The sequence below is a fragment of the Papaver somniferum genome, chromosome 6, assembly GCF_003573695.1.
Source record: "Papaver somniferum cultivar HN1 chromosome 6, ASM357369v1, whole genome shotgun sequence".
Classification (NCBI taxonomy): domain Eukaryota; kingdom Viridiplantae; phylum Streptophyta; class Magnoliopsida; order Ranunculales; family Papaveraceae; genus Papaver; species Papaver somniferum.
Window position 1 is genome coordinate 63898124 of NC_039363.1, and position 21378 is coordinate 63919501.

Genomic DNA, 21378 nt, shown 5'->3' on the forward strand with positions numbered 1-21378 from the left:
CTTTGAAGAATGAGTTATTCAACATTTGCATCTAAGTAAAACATGATGGTCTCAATCATGTTTTACTAAAGAAAGACTTTATAAGATGGGTGACGTGCTTTCTTATTATAAAACATAATGGGGAGAGGCAGTGCAAATCTAGTAACTTTAGAAATCACTGATTGTGATAGATGCCGTAACTTTGCATTATATTAGTTCATTGTCTTGTACATTCAAAAGAAGTGATGCCCGTGTTAGTAATTTCAAAACGGAACATCGTGTCACAACTAATGTACCTTATGGTTATGTCAAAGTCTTTATGAGTCAATCCCAATCAGTTCATTGTTGGGGTTAATATGGATCCAGTAATTCAAGTTCCAGTGATTTACAATTCGCTAGATTAACACATTAATTTTCTAAGAATATGCTTCGTTTCACATTCATTAGAAATGGTTTATAGATGCAATCAACTTCATTCTCACTGTAAGTTTACAAAAAGGTAAGTAATCGTGCTCGCATGAACATCCTTTGCACTTAAAAAGGTGTGATTAGCCCTTAGTACATACAAAGCTTGACATTGAGTCTTGAGAGATTTAATAAGTGGTGTGGCCTTATTACGTAATAAAAGTCGGATTCAACTTAATTACTTTAGATCGACTATATGTAACGTTTCATCCAGAAATATCTCAAGTGGCTTTAGAGAATCTATGTCTCATGGGAATAATGTACTTTTCATTCCATAAGTGCAGACATTTGATCTAGTTCAATTATTGGCCAAACAAAGTTCTTCTTGTCATTAAAGTTGATGTCTAAAGCATGACCTCCTTTAGAAATTGGTTACTACTATGATACACACATTACGTTGTATATACCAACACCCATGACCAGGTGCATTTCCAACTCTTTCATTTATTATGGGAGCTAGAATTACATTTTAGTTGATCCCATGTTCGATTGATACTTGTGTGTTGGTGTTATTACTACCGAAGACAAAAGTACATTTTTGTCTCATGATACATGTCCCTCTGCACATATTTTACTATGCCAGCAAGTGGATTACATCCCACGAAACACTCAAATTTGGGGGAAATACCAAGTATCCAATAATGGTGCTCAAGTACTTCTAAGTCCCAAATGAATACGCATTGGAATTGAGTTGGTACAACCAATTGAACAAAAAAACATCCTTCAACTATAGCCAATATCATATTCAAGAGAACAAAATAACAATAAAACCAAAATTCTTAACGGTAGAGATCGACAATCATAGATTACGTTGACCGTTTATGTGATATGGGCTTATCTTAAGACAAAAAAATAAAAATAGAACTGCGCATATTCTAAAAAAAGATAAATAAGCCCAACAAATCTTCAATATAAAACCCCACATTAGTTACATATCTCAAACTTTAGTTCATGTTATATATAGATGGAATCAGGATAGCCCTGGTCGCGCACATCCATAAACCAGAATAGAAAACGGGAACACAGCTGAAACGGTTCGGAACATGATAGGACAGGTCGGTTCGGAACAGGACAGATTGGACCGGGTTGAGCCGGGATTTTTCCTTTTGTGTACTTGGAGAGAGAAAAAAGGAAAGAAAAGAAAAGATAAGAACAATACAAGCTACAATGGATCTTCCCGGATTGTATTTACTAAAAAATTCTCGCGGTGCATTGCAGTCGGAATGTATGGAAGATAAAGAGGCAGAGAGGTGTTTGTATTGATCAGAATAATCTGTGTTACGTACACATATTCTTTTATATACAAGTAGGAAGAGAACCCTAGATATTATATTGGGCCGCACATCCATTGGCTACAAGCGCTACAACAAAAATATTATCGTTATAAAATAAACGGTCCGCGAGTTATAACCCCAAAGGTATCACTATCCATCCACAAAAAACCCATCAAAACAAAAATAACACAAAAACCCAAAAAAACAAAAGTAACACAAAAACTCCAAAGAATTTGATGAAACATCATAAAATTTTAATGAAACCAATTTTGAAATTTGGGATTTTTATATCAATTTTTTAAAAATTTAGGGGTTCTGTATCAATTTTGTTTAAGATGGAGTTTTAATGGATCCCAATATTTAAATGAGGTTTTTGTACCACAGATTTGATCACCTTGGATTTTTACGACTAGTTCTGTAAAATAAAAAATGAAATCAAAACTTTAGGGGTAGGGAGGCGAACCCCTCTGCATCCAACTTGGGAGTTGGGAGGTCAGTGAGAATCCACTCCCAATTTTCACAACATATTGAAGTCCGAAAAAAGCTCATTCCTGCTTCACCTATCCTTCCATAGAAATAAAACCGAGGTGCGAAAGCTGCTCGGTGTAGAATTCATTTAAGAGTAAAATATGATATCTGATTTAAGCATCAAAACATGTTCAGCAGTCGCAGTATTACTTGTACCAGTTTCCCCAGCACAAGCAAAAAACAAACACCAGAATTCAGATGGCCAAGGCTATTTTAGATTGAATGCTCTGATAAATATAACCGGGATTCTTACATTAATGAATGCGTCCATGACTCCGTGCTATGGAGGGTATATGCTTACAGAGTTACAGTACAATGCCAATACATTTACAAGAAAAGATCAACATAATTTCAAATCATAATTCTATAATCCTCCGGAAAAATAATAGTAGAAACATTACGTAGAATAATTTTCTCATGGATGCGAGAAAGTCAAGACCTGTTCGTCCACATATTTATGTATTTAGCTAATAATTGAACCAAAGAAAAATCTTCGAAATTTCAAAAAAAGGTTACTTGGTTGAATAAGGTGGGGTTTATCACTTAAGAAAAAACCAAAGATCTCAGCTTGAAGTCTTTGAAATAGCTTCAAACATGGCCACCAAGAACTTTGTCTTATATAGACACTCTATATTTAGAGCTGACACTAGTAAACAGATAATACATCAAGTACTCTCCAATGGTGATCTTTCCAGTCCTAGTTCTCAGTTACTGTTTCACTTTGTTTCTCTTCTTAGAAATATCATGTGCAGTAGACAGCATAGCTTCACACCAGTCTATCATCGATAATGGTCAGACTTTAACTTCTTCTGGTGGTCGTTTCGAATTAGGTTTCTTCAGTCTTGGAAACTCAAGAAACAGATATATTGGTATATGGTTTAAAGATATACCATCTACGGTTTTATGGGTTGCAAATAGAAACAACCCAATTACTAGTTCATTAGGAGTTCTAAAAATGAATTCAGATGGAAACATTATAATTTTCAGTGGAACAGAAGATGTGATCTGGTCTTCAAATTCATCAATGACAGTGAAGAATCCAACTGCACAACTCTTGGATACTGGAAATTTTGTTCTAAGGGATGACAAAAGAGAAAGCTATATATGGCTTAGTTTTGATTACCCATGTGATAGTCTGATTGCAGGAATGAAACTTGGATGGAGCTTAAAAGAAAACCGAAGCTGGAGTATGTCGTCGTGGAAGAACGCAGATGACCCTTCTCCAGGAGATTTCACTTACAAAGTTGACCATAATGGGCTTCCTGAATTCATTCTTCAGAAGGGATCAGAAATTCTGTACCGAAGTGGGAATTACGATGGGATCAGATTCGGTGGAGATCCTGAGATTAAGAGTACCCCTGTATATGATCCCATGTTTGTCTACCATGCAAATGAAATGTATTACATATTCGAAGACATATATCCAGAAAAATCAAGGTTTGTCTTGAATCAAACAGGTTCAATTGATCATCTTAAATGGGATGATATTAATCAGGAGTGGATTGTTGTTATAACATTGCGTAGAGACAGCTGTGATAACTATGATCCATGTGGTACACATGGTACATGTAACATCAATAATGTGCCGCCATGTGAGTGCTTAAAAGGCTTTACACCAAAATCACCACAACAATATAGTGATGCATTTAATCCATCTGCAGGATGTCTTCGAAGTTCTCCATTAGCTTGCAGTAGGGAAGAGGGTTTTGTAAAGTTTACAAAGGTGAAATTACCTGATAATTCACAAGTGCTGAACACAACGAACAGCTGCGAGAAGGAGTGTTTCACAAGATGTTCTTGTTCCGCATACGCTATAACAGATGTAGCTAGTTGCATTGTCTGGTCAGGAGACCTGCATGACATAAGGAGTTACAACGATGGATGGTCAGCCAATATTTATGTACGGATGTCAGCTAATTATCTCCGTAAGTTAAATTGCTTTTATATTTTTGTAAAGAATGCCAATTCAAAATTCAGATACATTCATGTCTAGGGCTGAAAAGGGTGTAAAAATTTTTTGACTAGGTGATATACATGTAGAATCAAGTAACAAGAAGAAGAAGATCATCGTATCAGTGGTTTTAGGAATATCTCTGTTGGGTTTAACTGCAATCAGCTTCCTTATAATTCGACAGAAAAGAAGGGCAAGAACAGGAGGTAAATACTTCAGTAAAATCACAAATATCTTTCACTAAAAGAAAACAGAAACAGCAGTGACTTATTAGATAGGTATCTTGGGTAGTACAGAAAATGAAAAAGAAACCAACCTGCTGCACATAAGACTTATCATCTGAAAGTTTAGAGGCTAGTCCCAGTCTCCAGATAGCTCATCAAGCTTCTTTTTCTCTAATTCCTAAACCACCATTTTCTGTTACAGGTATAAACATAAATAATCACGACAGAGATTATAACATGAATGGAAGTCAGGAGGAAGATCTAGAATTGCATGCATTTCACTTGGCTACCATTGAAACTGCCACTAATTACTTCTCTTTTGCAAACAAGATAGGCGAGGGTGGTTTTGGTCCTGTTTACAAGGTAATGTTTTCCAAATATGGTGACGAAAAAACACAAACACTAACCAACACCGACGCACGTGAATCAGGCACTAAGCATTATTTTCACAGTAATTCCTTCAACATATTAAAACATATATGAGCATAGCACGTCACAATTGTTTGGTAATGATAAACAGGGTCAGTTGTCTACGGGACAGAAAATTGCAGTAAAGAGGCTATCTACAGATTCAGGACAAGGCATAAGTGAATTCAAGAATGAAGTTAAGTTGATTGCCAAACTTCAACACCGCAAATCTTGTTAGGCTTCTGGGTTGTTGCATTCAAGGAGGAGAAAGGATGCTAATCTATGAATACATGCCAAACAAAAGTTTGGATGACTTCATTTTTGGTAGCTGTCTCAACCTCTCACACCTATATTTCATTGTATTTTTCATGTATGATCGAGTGCAGTACTAAATCCAATCCAAATTGACTCTCAGATAGAACAAGAGATATTTCACTAAATTGGCTGAAGTGCTTCGAAATCATTGTTGGGATTGCCCGAGGACTGTTGTATCTTCATGAAGATTCAAGACTAAGAATAATTCATAGAGATCTCAAAGCCAGTAATGTTTTACTTGATGGTGACTTGAACCCTAAAATTTCAGACTTTGGAGCTGCTAAAACTTTCAGAGGAGATCAAACTGAAGGAAATACAAGGAGAGTGTTCGGAACTTAGTAAGTATACAGAACTTTATAAGCATTATTTCACAGCAGAAACAAAAACTAAAGAAGGGAAATGGTATCTTCTTTAACCTTAGTATTTTTTATGAAAAAATGTAGCGGTTATATGTCTCCGGAGTATGCAATAGATGGACTGTTTTCAATGAAATCAGATGTCTACAGTTTTGGAGTTGTAGTATTGGAGATAGTAAGTGGCAAGAAGAACGGAGGGTTTACTCATCCAGACCATGATCTCAACCTTCTTGGACATGTACGTACCATATTTGACACATGTATTTTTCATTGCATTTGATTTGTAGAAATTAGGCTCAGTTTTTTTCAATTATGCACACCTCTCTACTTTAATGATAATCTCTTAAAAGTAAAAAACCTGCTATGTGAACTGCTCAGGTATGGAAATTGTGGAATGAAGATAAGGCCATCGAAGTAATGAATGGAAATATGGAAACTCCTTTTCCTGTGCCCATATCTCAAGTTTTAAGATGCATCCACGTGGGACTTCTATGCGTTCAACAGCGTCCAGAAGACAGGCCGGCTATGTCAATGGTGGTTTTAATGTTAGGAAGTGATGCTATGACTTTACCACAACCGAAGCAACCTGGGTTTTCCTCAGAAAGGTTTCTCACTGATACCGAGTCATCGTCTCGTGAGAAAAAGTTTCACTCTGGAATCGAACTAACAATTACTACAATAGAGGGCCGATGAAAAGATCATTTCTGGAGTTTCCTACACATACAATTTTTCACTGTTGTACTATACACCAACTATATAAGAAAAGGAAATTTCCACTTCAGGAAATACCAAAAGCATGTCTCTCATGAGGATCAATTTCATCTCTTAGTCTGAAAAATGAAAGGAGTTCAACTTCACTGGCAAAGCATACAGATGCAGCAAAAAGAAAGCACCGACACAACATCTATAAGTTGGCGTTTGTCAGACGACATTTTCACGGAAAGTATCTACGTCATACTCCATACAGTCTAAACATTTCCATCTAAACATGTAATCCCTATTGCTAAAAACATCTTTTTTCTATGAAGAGTTGAAATCAAATCTATTTTCATTTGAGTTAATAACAAAAAGTTGAAGTGCTGATGGAAAATACAAAAATTCAAAGATATAAACACACTCACCACTGATGGCTGAATTTTCATTTTTATTTTGTGATGCTTTCCTCCACCATCGATGACACCGGAAAGGATGCAACAACTGGATGTCTTCAAACTCTGAAAATTTGCAAAACATTATAATTATTTAAATGGACAAGGCCCTCAAGGAAAGTTACACCCAACACCTCCTGATGCAGCCTGTGCTGTCTATTGTGTTCTTTAATACTTCCTAATTAACAGTGACCTTGTATATTGATAGAGATCAGCTTGTCCAAAATCATGGTTTAAGGCAACAGAAATCATGTTAATGTTCTTGCTCTCGGGGAATGAAAATACTGTAAAAAGAAAGGAAAACTCTCGGCGACATAATTACTGTATCAAATACCCAGTGATAAATGGGTCTCAAAAAAATTTAAAAAAAATCTGGGTTACCATTCTGGGATGGTGATTTTTATCGACCTCGGTAGCCATGGTGGTCAAACACAAGTTATAAAGAACAATACCATTGAAGACATGGAACGATATGAAATTCTTCTTCTTCTTTTTGCCTGTTTTTCTTTTTTTACATTTGTAGGAGGGACATTTGAGATCTATGAGCAATTTCCAATCTATGCGGGAGTCGATACTTCAAAATTAATGGCGTATGATGTATTGAGCTTAGATTACGGGGAGACTTTTTTTTTTTTTTTTTTTCTTTGGATCCCTATACTTGCCATTCAAACTTGGATAAGAGCTCTGAGGATCGGCGATATCACCGAGTTGACTCAGTTTACAATTTTTTCTCAAATCTCCTGCTTAATTCATGTTTTAACATTTAATCTATCCTGTTTCAATCCCTCTTACCACTTCTTCATGTTCTAATTCCAATATTTGTCTAGTTTTTTAAGATTTTCAAAATTAAAGTCCATCTTGTTTCACTTTTTTTTTAAATTTCCACAAATGAGAAACTAATTTCTTCCTGTTTTTCTCTACAATGTGTTTACAGATTGAGGTATCTCCAATGACGTTTGCCTTCTTATGTGTAGTGATCATGGCGTTTGCCGAGTTTGATGTATATCGTTTGGTTGAAAAGGAATTATGTGGAGAACATTATGGTACAAGGTGGATGAAGAACCAACTCAGTTCCAAATCGGTGAGCGATATCATCAATGAAGCCCGCGTCTCACTCCTTTCAAAATTTTCAAAATTCAAATTTAGAAGAACCTACTATTTATCCTTAGCCTGATTTTCCTCTGGTCAAAATATAGCTATAAAACTTGCCACATAGAAAACACACTAGTCATATTCGGTTGCAATTGGAATAGCCTAAATATATGAGATCATAATAACCAATTATATCCTAATATATCCTCAGCACCTATATCAACTCCAAAGAAAGTTTCGATCTTAAGAAATAAGTTTTTTCTCAATACAAAAATGGAAGGGGAGAGCTTTACTCAAGTTGGAGACTTAGTTAACAAGTTCAAGCAAGCAGTCCTAGATCTGGGTGATACTTCTGAAATAGCTGTTATCTCTCAAGGAGGAGACAAGGAAGGAGATGAAGCAACTAAGTGGGAATCAAGTGCCATAGGAAAGATTATTACTGAAGGAAAGATGAAGGCTGACACTATGGCTAAGCATCTTGGATTTACTTGGCCATTCATGAAAGCAGAAGATGTGAAAATCATTGAGACTATCCCAACATTATGATTTTCAAGTTTAGCAATTGGACTTTGCTAAAAACTGTTATCAATGAGAGACCTTGGAGCATCAACAAGAATCTTCTAGTGGTACACGATTACATCCCTGGCATAGTATACACAGAAAAGCATTGGGGATTCCAACAATTTTGGATGCACTTGTTTGGATTGATGCCAGAGCATATGAATGTGGCTGCAGTAACAAAAATTGGAGAATTAATGGGTCAGGTCATTGCTATTGAACCCAAGGATGTAATCCCAAATGGCAGTGACCCTGTCAAAGTATGTGTCAACATAGATTTGACAAACCCTTTAAGACGGGGAGTTAAGGCTGTAACAAATGCTGGTCTCTCTCACTGGATAAATTTTTTTTATGAGAGACAACCAAGTGGCATATGCAAGGAGTGTTATGTGATCAAGCATTGCAAGGTAGCATGTAAGGAAGCAAAAATCTTTCTGGAAAAGGCTCATGAGAAACCATATTTCTTTGGGAATGTGAATAATGTAAGGAAGAACATTGCAATTTCCTCTACAAACAAGGCTCCTACTTCAAAGAAGAATACCAAAGCTATAGTGAAAACTGTAGTTTTTGTGCCTCCTAAAAGTGGAGTTGCAGTCAACTTGGACTTCTTATTAACTAAAGCTACAGAAGGAAGTAATGAAGAAGAAAAAAGACTTGGTAAAAGGCAGAGAGCTGATGATGGAAAAGCTGCTGATCAAAACTCCGATAGTCTGATTCCACCAGTACCATAATGGATCCAAATGCAGATTCCTCAACAGCTCACAGGGTCACTACTGGAGATAACCAAGCAGTGAATGCAGAGTTAGATAATCAGGTATACACTCTATATTTTTTTTTACCCATTCCTTGAATTACTTTGCCTCTAAAATCTTTTTATCTACTATATTATCTGCTTTACACTTCTCATTCAGTATACTCTGCATACACAGTATTATAAGAATCCTTACAGGTTGACTTCTGTTTTCATTATTATCATTCTATCAAATATGAAAATCCTTTCATGGAACGTTCAAGGTTTTAAAACTTCTTGTACTAGGAATCACTTAAGTGATTTAATCAGAGCTCAGAACCCAGACATTATTTTCCCGTGTGAAACAAAAATTAGTAGTACTAAATGTCAGCCACTCTTAAAGCAATATCAATATCCTAATTGGAGATACATTGAACCTGAAGGTCTATCAGGTGGTCTTGTTTTACTATGGAATAATGGCTTCTTGTGTGAAATAGTTGATAATCATTATAATAGTTTAATGCCATAGTTCAATTTGATCCTAGTAAACAAGAGTTTTTATTAACTTGCATGTATGGTTTTACCAATTACACTAAGAAGAAAGAACAATGGAATTACATCCAGCAAATAAGTGAGAACAATAGTAATCCTTGGGTAGTTATAGGGGACCTAAACTTTCACTTAATTGACAATGACACTGGCATTTATTCTTCTACGGATGGTTGGGTGAATAGCATAGTATCCAGTAGTGGCTTAGAGGACATAGATTTCATTGGTAAGGATTATACCTGGAACAATAATAACATGGGGACTGGTGCTATTAAATCTATAATAGACATGGCATTAGTTAATGGTAGCTGGAATCTTAATTTCCCAGATACAGGATTACTGCATCTTACACAACTAGGAAGTGATCACAGCCCCATCATGCTAGACACTGATATAACTGTCCCAAACTGTTGGAAGCCCTTTAAATTTTTCTTAACTTGGATCAATGATGAATCTTGTTCAGTTGTTATTACTAATGCTTGTCAATCTAGTGTTTCTGGCTCTCCTGGTTATCAGTTAGTAATTAAACTGTCCACTACTAGAAGGGATCTATCTTTATGGAATAGAGAGCATTTTGGTAACATCAACCAAAAGGTAGATAATCTCCAAAGTGAACTTAATCAACTTCAAGAGCTTCCTCAAAATTCCAACACTGAAGGTGATATCATCAGAATCAATAATGAGCTCAACAAGTGGCACAAAATCAAGTCTGAGTTCTATCAGCAAAAATCCAGGGATCACTTCGTCAAAGACATGGACTCCAACAACAAATACTTCCATACTAAAGTCAACAAAAGAAGAACCAGGAACAACATAGATGTTATTCAAGATAACAACAACAATTGGCTGCAAACTAGAGAACAAATTGCTTAGCACCTGACTCAACATTTCAAAAGTATCAACACTACCAGCAATCCAGTACTTGATGACAGTCTCTACACTGTTTTTCCTTCAATTATTACAGCTGAGCAAAATGCATCACTTACCAGAATACCCAGTAATGAAGAGATCTTTACCACACTCAAGAGAATGGAGAATTGGAGCTCTCCTGGTCCAGAGGGGTTTCAAGCTGGATTTTTGAAAAGTCGGTGGGAAACAGTGGGAGAAGATGTTTGCAACATGGTCAAGAAATTCTTTGAGAATAAATATATCCTTAAGAAGATCAACAAGACATATATCTCTTTGATCCCAAAAAAGAAAGAAATGCATATATGCAGCAGACTATAGGCCAATTGGACTATGTAACACCTCCTACAAGATTGTCACCAAGGTTCTAGTAAATAGAATGAAGCCAATAATGGAGAAGCTCATCTCACCTTACCAGGCAGCTTATGTTTCAGGGAGGCTTATAAGTGACAACACTGTCATTGCACAAGAAATTATACACTCGATGAAGAAAAAAAGAGGAGAGAATGGATGGATGACACTCAAACTTGACATGTCAAAGGAATTTGACAGGTTGGAATGGCCTTTCTTAATTAAAGTCCTCTCTTATTTTGGTTTTAATGAGGACTTTTGTGACCTTATACAACAATGTATCAGCACAACTCAACTTTCAGTAATGCTCAATAGGTCTCCTTATGATTCATTCACTCCAACAAGGGGTATCAGGAAAGTCAACTTACTTATTCATTCTTGCAATGGAATTCCTCTCAAGACAACTCATTGCATCTCAGCAAGAAAATAAAATCAAAGGTATTAAAATGCCTGCCTTATCACCAGCCATTAATCATCTGCTTTTTGCAGATGACTGCTTGATCTTTACTCAAGCAAATGTCACCACTGTTAACAATTTATTTGAATTTCTCCATAACTTTAATTCCCAATCAGGACAAGTTATTAACTTTTATAAAAGTTAAGTCTACTTCAGCAAGAAAACCAATCCAGATGATGCAGATGCTATCAAACAGATGCTTGGAGTTAAAACAATGAATTCTAAGGAGAAGTATTTGGGTTCACCACTTATTATTGGTCATTCAAAGCAAGATTCCTTCAAAAGCATAAAAGAAAATTTTGAAAACAGATTTAATGCTTGGTCTTCTATTTCCCTTTCATAGGCAGGCAGAGGCACAATGATTAAACATGTTCTTAACGTTGTCCCCATCTACCAAATGGGAACCTTTAATCTACCAGCAAATCCACTTCAGCAACTCACAAGCATTGAAAGAAAATTCTTTTGGGGATATCATAACAGCAGAGGATACAATGCTACAGCTTGGATGAATGTCTGCAGACCCATTAAAATGGGTGGTCTTGCTTTCAGAGATTTAGAAAATCTCAATTTGGCCTTTCTCACCAAATAGGCTTGGAGAATATGCAGTGAACCTGACACATTATTGGCCAAGACTCTCCAAGCAAATATTTCAAAACTAGAGATTTGCTTCACCAAACTGTCACAGCTAAAAACTGCTCATATACTTGGAATGGGATTTCAAAAGGGATAGAAATTGTGCAGTAGAATTATTTCATGGAGATCAACAATGGTAGGAAAACAAAAATCTGGAAGGAAAAATGGATTCCCGGTATGCTTCATCCTCCTGCTTCTCAAAATGAACTTTTTAGATTTTATGAATTTTTGGAAGAATTGATGATCCCTGAATCAGCACAATGGAATATCCATCTTATCAATTCCTTATTTGATACTGACACTACTATTAAGATTCAAGCACTCTACATAGGTACCAGCAAGGAAGATTCCATGATCTGGATGCCTGCAAAAGATGGATTTTTTTCTGTAAAAAGTACCTACAAAATGCTGACTTATAATGATAGAGAAGTACAGGTGGAAGGGAGGATAGTTGATAGGAAAGTATGGAAGGCTCTTTGGAGTTGTAAAGCAGCTCAGAGAATAAAACTCTTTGCATGGAAATGTATAAGAGGTTTGCATTCAACAAAATATAAGAGGGCTTTGTTCAACAATAACCTTGAATCCAACTGTGATATTTGTGGTCACAATGAAAAAACAATTGAGCAGTTAGAGCCAACTACAATACAGTTTCAGAATGGGTTACTAGTTGGGTTTCTCATCAAAATCGAAACAAAGAAGAAAGATGGTTTTATTACCTTATGATTGGAGCTTGGATAATTTGGAAAGATCGTTGTGATGTTGTTTTTCAGGGAGTTTCTCTTAACCCTTGCAATATAGCATACATGATACATTATCACATTTCTTCTCATATGCATGAATCTCATACTGTTGTTTTAAATAATACTCATGTGTCTAGATGGAAACCTCGATTAGATAATATTTTGAAATACAATATAGACGACTCTTTTGATCATGATACTAACCAATTTGGTACTGGCATTGTGTTGCGGTATTCTACAGGTCACTGCATCGGGACAAAAAGAACTTATGGAAATGGAGCACTAAGTCTAGAGTTTGTCGAGTGCATGGCTATACGTGAAGCGTTGTAATGGGAAAAAAGACTGAATCATTCAAGGATCCAGATAGAGGAAGATGCTAAGCTCGTGATACAATCCATTAATAGTCATTCACTTTTCATCCAGTGGAAGAATAGGAATTTAGTTAAGGATATTAAGTATTTAAGTTCTTGTTTCAATTTATGCACTTTTGATTATGTCAGTAGAGATGACAATCAGGTGGCAGATTCATTAGCAAAGTCAGCTAGAGAAACTAAAATCTCCACTGAATGTTTTAAAGATTTTGACCCTACCACATGTAAGATCCTAGGAGGAGATCAAAACTCTATTCACTAAATAAAATTTATTTCTTTATCAAAAAAAAAAAAAGATTCCGAGGACACTTAAAAGATAATATTCCAGAAGGAGAATTCATTTACACTGTTACTTTCACACGACTAGCATTATTACTTTCTCACTATCTCACATTTTGAACATTATTGTTTCTTAAAGAAAACCAAATGATGGCGGATTTGAAGTTAACATTATTGGGATGTTTTCCTCTTACAAAGCTATATATACCTACCAAAAATAAGTGCGTTCCGAAATACTAAACCTCGCTATCTACTAATCTTAATTTCAACTAACTTTTAGTGACTAATTTTCAAAGTAGTAAATGGTAACGTATACGTCTCGAAATTCTAATCTTAATTTTAGCGAACTTTCGGTGACTAATTTTCAAAGTAGTAAAGGGTAACGTATACGTCTCTAAATTTGCTCATAACATAGAGCTTTGTAAGAGGAACATATTCTCGGAATATTAGTTTCAAATCCGTTAAAGTTTAGATTCATAAAAAAAATGGCATCCAAAGTGTGAGTTAGTGTGAGAATAACATTGTGAGTGGATTCTCCCTCCCATTTAAAACATCTATATTTACTAGTATTATTATAAGGTCTGTTCCTATGGGCAATAGCAAATTTTTCAATTTTCCAAGTCAGGTGGCCTCGCAAACTTGCTGGCCCACTTTGGGAAAAGAGTTGACAGACAGAGTCTCTATCGTCAGCGACAAGGACAGAGACTCTGTCACCAAAAATGAACATTCGCAACTCCAGTCAGCTATTGCAAAACATGGTGTAACAAATTTTCGCAACGAAAATGTAGTTGTTGCGAATTTTTGGTGGCAACTGTTTTTACAACAGCTCTGAGCTATTACGAACCTTTTGAGTAGCAACAACTCGTAAGCAGTTGCGAAATTTTTACTATTGGTTGCAAAACCTTGACTAAGTCAACGAAGACGGGCAAAAAATTGATATGGTAAAAAATTAGCAACAGAATTCAGGTGTTGTGAAATTTTAACTATAGTTGCTAACATTCTTGACTTAGTCAATGAGGACTGATGTCTATTTTCCGATATAAATTTAGCAACAGAATCCAACTGTTACTAAATTTTTGCAACAGATAAAAAAAGGTCGGTCTTTATTGACCTTGTCAAAATCCCCCCACCCCCTATCCTATTTTATCCTGCAAACACCCCATGACCCTGAATTCAATCAATCGAGCAATCAAAGCAATCACATTGTGAACCACTTATATTGATAATGATATGTTTAATGATACATGAAAAAAGAGAAGGAAACAACTTATCACTTAGTTTCAGAATGACTCCAACTTAGTTTTCTCTAGATTTCACGAAGACTTTAACTTAGTTTCAGAAGCATAGTGAGTGTCTAAGATACAATTTTCTGCATTAAGAGACAACCTACATTTCAAGAAGAAACTCTTATCTGTAACCTAAATGAAGCATCTGATATCAATGCATGGTCAGTTCAACTCCTTTGCGTTATGCGACAACCCTGCAACAGAAGTAGAAACCATAGTTATTAGATATGTAAGATGAAGAAATGCATTATACTAAATGATATATCATCAAATTATCAACCATACATGTTTTGATAAAAGGCAGAACCAAAATTTGGTATATAGTGTGAAACAAATTTCTGTAAGTTTTGACTTATATTGTTGATATATCCACTAAGTAACATGAGCATGATTACAGGAATAAGAAGATTATAAAGAGTGTTTTCTGCCAAATTTTTCTCTTAACCATAATTACAGGAAAAATATAATTATACTTGCCTTTGATAATAATGAGCATACTGAGGATGTCATTTCCACCAACTGCTGAACTAATAGAATTTGAGTGATTTCTTTCCAAATGTACCCACTCTTCCAAATCCGCAGAATTGTTTCAGATAAAATAGTCAGGACTAGTAAATAGAACTACAAAAAAAAAAAAAAAAAGGAAAATCTGAGAGATCCAACTTACCATGTTGTTTCGATATTGTGAACTGGTTCTTCTGATGTCTGCATTTCGGCTTCTAACAACAACATTGTAGCTTCCTTGAAGACTTGGTATAGATTCAGCACTATAATCTTGAGTCCCAACCTCCCTCCACCAACTCCAACCTGACAGATTTCAAAACACAATTCAAGTCATACTTACTTATACCAGCATGTTTCTTTATAATGCATGAATAACAATCAAAATGATGTGATAGAAATCACAACGGAAACTTAAGAACATACATATTATTTTTTATTCTTTAGTATGTTATATTAAAAGGTGATTGCTTTACCAATCAATTCTCATGAGCTCACGATCATTTTATTTGTCATTTTTGTGAATATTCTGTAAGATGGTTGTAATATAAGTCCTATGCTCATGATTACGGTTTTATGAATGAATACAAGTCCAATTTTCAAAAATATTCTCATAAAATTTGCATATAGTTTTTCTACATGGCATTATGAATTTATTCAGATGCTTATGATTGCAGCTGTTACATATGGATTTTATTGCCGTTAAACATTAGGGGCTACTACAAGCAAAGAAAACTTTACGTCTTCTTTAATCTCACGACATTGAAACACCTATGTTACGTACATAAATTCTTAATGTGGATCAGGAGGAAAAGGTGGAGGGATTTTGAGATCGTTGATGTAGTATACTCCCATAAAGCAATTGCACCACTCGCGTGAACATTGAGAGACCTGACAACTCCCAGTTGAGGAATCTCAACACAACCATCTAAAACATGAATTATATCTACAAATATGCCTTCCTTTTCATAACCAAGAACCAACACTTGTAAAAAGTTATGGAGCATTTTCAGGTAATGAAAGAAACATCAGCTCAATTTCACTTTTTTAATCCCAGCTATGGAGTACGACCATGTTGGCACTTCGTTTGTAGCATACAGAACATATTCGAGGAATTCAGCCGTGGAAGTTCTGCGACTCAAGGTAATATTCCAGATATTATGCTTCTGGTAATTCATAATAGTGTAGTATCTTATTCTGAATATTTGTAATTGCAGCATCAGTTCAGAATGATCAATGCACGACAATTCATATGGTGGTACATAAAATAATGAGAGTTCAGCTGGGTGAAGCTCTAAAAATCGTGCAGGCATATTGAAGGCCGGTATGGCCATTAGCAAGATACACATTCTCAATTCTCTTGTGGAATATGTTTTAGAAGTACGAGTATATAATTCTGATGTCGAGTCAGGAATTTATACATATTTGTGTACATATATAGAATACCGAGAGTTCAACTAGGTGAATCTCTAGTACATATATGATTATAGATACGTCTCTGTGTAGGTTCAGAGGCGATTTTTATAATTTTTTTCCTTGTCAAAAAACCATCATCTACAATATCTTTACCATTTGTTGAGCCACCTATAAAACTTTTGGAGTTGTATGGTGATCAGGGAGCAAGAGGGAAAGAGTTTTGGATCAACATCAGATCTTATAATTTTTGTTTTACTCTTACTTCAATGGGGGTTTTATTTGATAAGGATCTCGCAGATGGTACTGAAGGAGTTTATACTTTCCGCATTCAAGGCCAGCTTTACCATAGGATAGGTATCCTTTTACCTCCATATAAAGCACCTCGGCCGCGATATGTACAAAAATATTTCTATGACACAGATCAGGAGATTAAGTGGGGGATGAAGGAAGGTTACGAATGTGTTGGATAGAGATGTGTGGAAGATGTTAATGGAAATATTGAGTAGACACAATAGTTTTATCCATGTTTTTCGTCAAGGTTCAGAACGAGAAGATCTTTTGAATTGACAGTTGATTATTAAAGAGCAACCTAAAGATCAGTTGCAGTACACTCTTCTAAGTGCTTCCCAGGTTGCAGCTATTGTGCCAATAGGTGATAAAAGTTACCAACATACTGAACATGAAATAGTAGTGCAGACAAAGGCTAGGAATCTCTTACAGGTCTTTGAGACAGGTAGTAATTACGATCCCATGTAATATCCGCCTTTACTCCCTTATGGAAGCTACGGGTGGGACATAAATAGCAAAGATGAAAATGGAAGAAAGATGTAATGTCGTGGATACTATTTGTACATTCTGCAGGTATTAATACAATATTTAATTAAGAAATCTTTTGAATTCATGTTTTTCCTGAATTTTGACACATCATTCACTATATCCTGCATCATATCTTCTCTAATGTGTTTCCGAATATTACTTATACATGTATTAAGTAATATAACCTATAAATCCAGAGACCTAAACTCATATTTTTATAGTATATTTAATCAATTTTTTGGGTGTTTTTATATCTTTTAATTGTTTGACAGATCCATAACAATCATGACTCGTTTTTTTTTTGAGGTGGGCGATTGTTGTAACAGTACATTGTGGATAATTGGGTTAAAATTGACTCCGCTAGGCTCAGATGGATTACATGTCATCAAAAGGAAATAAGGGCTGAAATCTACGAAGGATTACAAGATGCTCAAAGAGCGGGAGAAACCAGCGTAGGTAAGTTATAAGTAGATTATATATGTACATTCTTATTTTTTTTCCTAAAATCAAATTCAAACTCAAAGCTTCAAAATCCACTTAAGTTTTAGAAGAAAGCAAAACACTTATTATGTTTCTAATTTTATATCCTAAGTACATCAAACATGCATGAATTCTTGATACGTTTTTTTGTCTCAATAGACGAACTAGGCAAGAAGATAGTACTACCTTCTTCGTACATTGGTGGGTCGCGTGATATGTACCAGCGATACCAAGATATGATGGCATTGGTACAAAAATATTGGAAGCCTGATATATTTCTTACAATAACTTGCAATCCACTTTGGCCCGAGATTTTAGCTAGGTTACGTCCCGGTCAATCTACATCAGATAGACCGGATTTAACAACTAGGGTATTCCATGTTAAATTTCAAAAGTTGAAAGAAGATATATTTAACAAGAATATACTAGGAAGAGTAGTTTCCCATGTCCACGTAATTGAGTTTCAGAAAAGAGGTCTACCTCATGTCCATATGTTGATCATTCTGGAAAAAGAAGACAAGTTACATGGTCCTGATGATTATGATCGCATAGTTCGAGCAGAAATCCCTGATAAGAAGAAAGAGCCTGAGTTGTATAAGTATGTGAAAAAATGGACGATTCATGGACCGTGTGGCAGCAATTGCATGAGGGAAGAAAAGTGCAAGAGAGGGTTTCCGAAACAGTTTTCTGAATGTACCATGCAAGGCAAGGATGCTTACACAGTCTAACAGGGAGAGATGATGGAAATATTATACCAATGAGTAAGAACATCATAGCGGATAACAGATTTGTGGTGCCTTATAATCCTTGGATTCTTCAGAAATATGATTGCCTCATAAGTGTAAAAGTTTGTTCCAGTATCTAAAGTGTGAAGTATCTTTACAAGTACGTCTATAAGGGCCCAAATTGTATTTCTTTTCGAGTGCAGCCAAAATCCGTGAATGACGAGGTAGCACATTATATCAATGCAAGATGGTTGTGTGCTCAAGAAGCAATGTGGAGAATATACAAGTTTGCGACGAAGAAGATGTGTCCATGAGTTCAAAGATTGCAGTTGCATATTCCCAAACAAAATAGTGTCATGTTATACGAGCATCAAACAGTAGATGAGGTCTTGGCAAATGAAAGGAATTTCAAAACGATGTTGACTGAGTATTTTGTTACAAATGCATGTAATCCTATAGCTAGGAAATGGTTCGGGAGTTTCCTGAACACTACAAATGGGATAAAGCAATTATGAAATGGCAGAGAGAAGAACAAAATAGAGGGTCATTGATAGAGTATATTTTGTACCCCCTATTGCATCCGAAAGGTTTTTTCTGAGGCTCATACTTATGCATGTTAGGGTTTCCACTTCATACGAATATTTGTTGACAGTTGACGGAAAAATATGTCAGACATTTAAAAGTGCAGCCGGGGCACGAGGATTGTTAGAGAATGATAACAGTCTGAGGGCATGTGTGGTCGAAGCAGCAACAAACAAGATGTCATCTGCTTTGAGAACTCTTTTTGGTAGCATATTGGTTTTTTGCAACTCGGTTGACACTAGAAAGCTGTGGGAGGAGTTCTTCAACGACATGGTTGAAGATTATTCAAGTTCAAGTGACACAAGCTCTGTATACTTATCAGACCGTCTTCTTAGAGAGTTGGGTCAAATGCTTCATCAACATGGAAAGCGTCTAAAAGATTATGATCTTCCAGCAACTGTCGGCATATTGGATGATAACTTACATGTGTCTGATTTGATCGAAGAGGAGGTATCCATTCTGGTTTCCAAAGAAGATATGATGAATGTGAACAAGTTGAATGAAGATCAGTCCAAGGCTTATGATGCAATTATGGGTGTCATTCGAAGAAAAGAAAGCAGAGTCTTCTTTGTTGATGGTCCTGGAGGTACCGGGAAAACTTTTCTCCACCGTGCTATTTTGTCGATCGATAGAAGAAATAGTGGCATTTCCTGGAGTTGCAGCTACTATGTTACCTGGTAGAAGAACTGCACACTCGAGATTTAAACTTCCATTTACCCCAGCAGCAATATCTACATGTGACATCTCTAAAAATGACAAGTTCGCTAATCTTCTTTGCCAAGCTACTGTGATTATGTGGGATGAAGCTATCATGGCACATCGATATTCTGTCGAGGCATTCGATATGACTATGAGAGATATAACGGGTAATGGGAAGACGTTTGGTGGTAAGATTGTTATCATGAGAGCTGATTTCCTCCAAGTTCTTCGAGTTGTACCAAAAGCTTCAAGGGGGAAAATTGTTGATTCGTGTCTTACCAGGTCGCCTCCGTGGAGACATGTAAAGGTTCTTTGTCTGGAGAAGAATATGCGTGCAGTGGGAGATACGTCTTATTCTGATTTCTTGATGTGATTTGGTGATGAAAATGAACCTTCTGCGGCAAATGACATGATAAAGATGCTAGATGATATGGTGATACCCTGGGCTGGTAAAGATTCGGTGTCCCAACTGATAGATGCTACCTTTCCTGACTTGGCAGATAATTCTGAGGATCAAGATTACTTGCTTAACCGGGCACTGATCACACCACTGAATGAGAATGTCAATAAGTTAAATGATCGAGTGGTTATAAGGTTTCCCGGAGAAGAGCATACGTATTATTCATTTGATTCTGTGGAAGATGATTTCCAAAACCTTTATCTTCAAGAACACTTGAACGAAATAGCCCCAGGTGGTTTACCTCTTCATGAGTTGAAACTGAAGGTAGGAGCACCCGTTATGTTACTGAGGAATGTTAGTGCCAAGAACGGATTATGCAATGGTACTAGCCTTATCATAAATAATTTCTTTCCAAATTGTATCGATGCAGTGATCCTTAGTGGAAATTCAGCAGGTAAAAGAGTATCCCTTCATAGGTTGCCAATGAGCCTGCCAGAGAATCTTGAGATGTCGTTTAAGATAATTCACAAGCAATTCGCAGTACATATGTACTTTGCATTCACCATCAACAAAGCACGAGGAGAAACAATTGAAAACACTGGTATTTATCTTCTTGAGCATGTCTTCAGTCATGGACAATTGTATGTTAGGCTTTCAGGGGTGTTTCCGCAACAACACTAAGGTGTTAATCAAGAAAGGAGGCATTGCTGATAAAGTTGGAATGTTCACCAAGAACGTTGTGTACAAGGGAGTTCTTACGTCATCTTAGCTTAGGTAAACAAAAACAAATATTGTAATGTCTTACGAATTGATGTTGTCTGCAAAGTTCTTAGTTGTTGTATTTGTTTTTTACTTTATATTTTTTTTCTTTTCCTCTATTGTTTTAGTTTTGGTTTCATCTTATATTTTGGTGTCTATTCTGTATGAATTTTTCACTCGTTAAAATATATAACATATATTTTAATTGATTACAAGAGATATAATTGTGAAACAATATTTTTTATTTTGAAGGCGGATTTTCCGCCTTATTATTATAGTTTGTTACCCAGTAAGTTTTGTAACGGAACGACAAGTCGGTAGGTGCGTCGCACATGCGTCTTTGCTAGTAGAATGGAAACAAGTCAAGTCTTGTATTATTAACCTCGATTAGAAGGATGAT

At 35.9% G+C, this 21378-nt stretch overlaps 2 protein-coding genes, 1 long non-coding RNA gene and 1 pseudogene across 5 annotated transcripts; 3 read left to right on the top strand and 1 right to left on the bottom strand.

Annotated features, from left to right (window-relative positions):
- Window positions 1-2455: 2455 nt before the first annotated feature.
- LOC113287788 lies at window positions 2456-6505 on the top strand (annotated as a pseudogene).
- Window positions 3712-7552, bottom strand: LOC113287790. 3 transcript variants are annotated; one of them, XR_003330311.1, is made up of 4 exons: window positions 7101-7552; window positions 6622-6714; window positions 4514-4614; window positions 3712-4098 (listed from the first exon to the last, which is right to left on the bottom strand). It is a non-coding gene; the product is annotated as an uncharacterized LOC113287790 (long non-coding RNA). The 3 variants fall into 3 exon arrangements; XR_003330312.1 differs by having other exon boundaries at window positions 7030-7552; XR_003330310.1 differs by having other exon boundaries at window positions 6622-7552.
- A 2046-nt stretch (window positions 7553-9598) lies between these two features.
- Window positions 9599-10450, top strand: LOC113290868. The gene has a single exon (XM_026540457.1). The coding sequence runs from the start codon at window positions 9599-9601 to the stop codon at window positions 10448-10450; it is 852 nt and encodes a 283-aa protein (XP_026396242.1).
- Window positions 10451-20237: 9787 nt separating this feature from the next.
- Window positions 20238-20900, top strand: LOC113290869 (ATP-dependent DNA helicase PIF1-like). The gene has a single exon (XM_026540458.1). The coding sequence runs from the start codon at window positions 20238-20240 to the stop codon at window positions 20898-20900; it is 663 nt and encodes a 220-aa protein (XP_026396243.1).
- The last annotated feature ends 478 nt before the right edge of the window (window positions 20901-21378 follow it).

Excerpts from the sequence above, each read along its gene's own strand:
- LOC113290868 (XM_026540457.1), top strand. The coding sequence starts at position 9,599 with ATGTATGGTTTTACCAATTACACTAAGAAGAAAGAACAATGGAATTAC.
- LOC113290869 (XM_026540458.1), top strand. The coding sequence starts at position 20,238 with ATGCTAGATGATATGGTGATACCCTGGGCTGGTAAAGATTCGGTGTCC.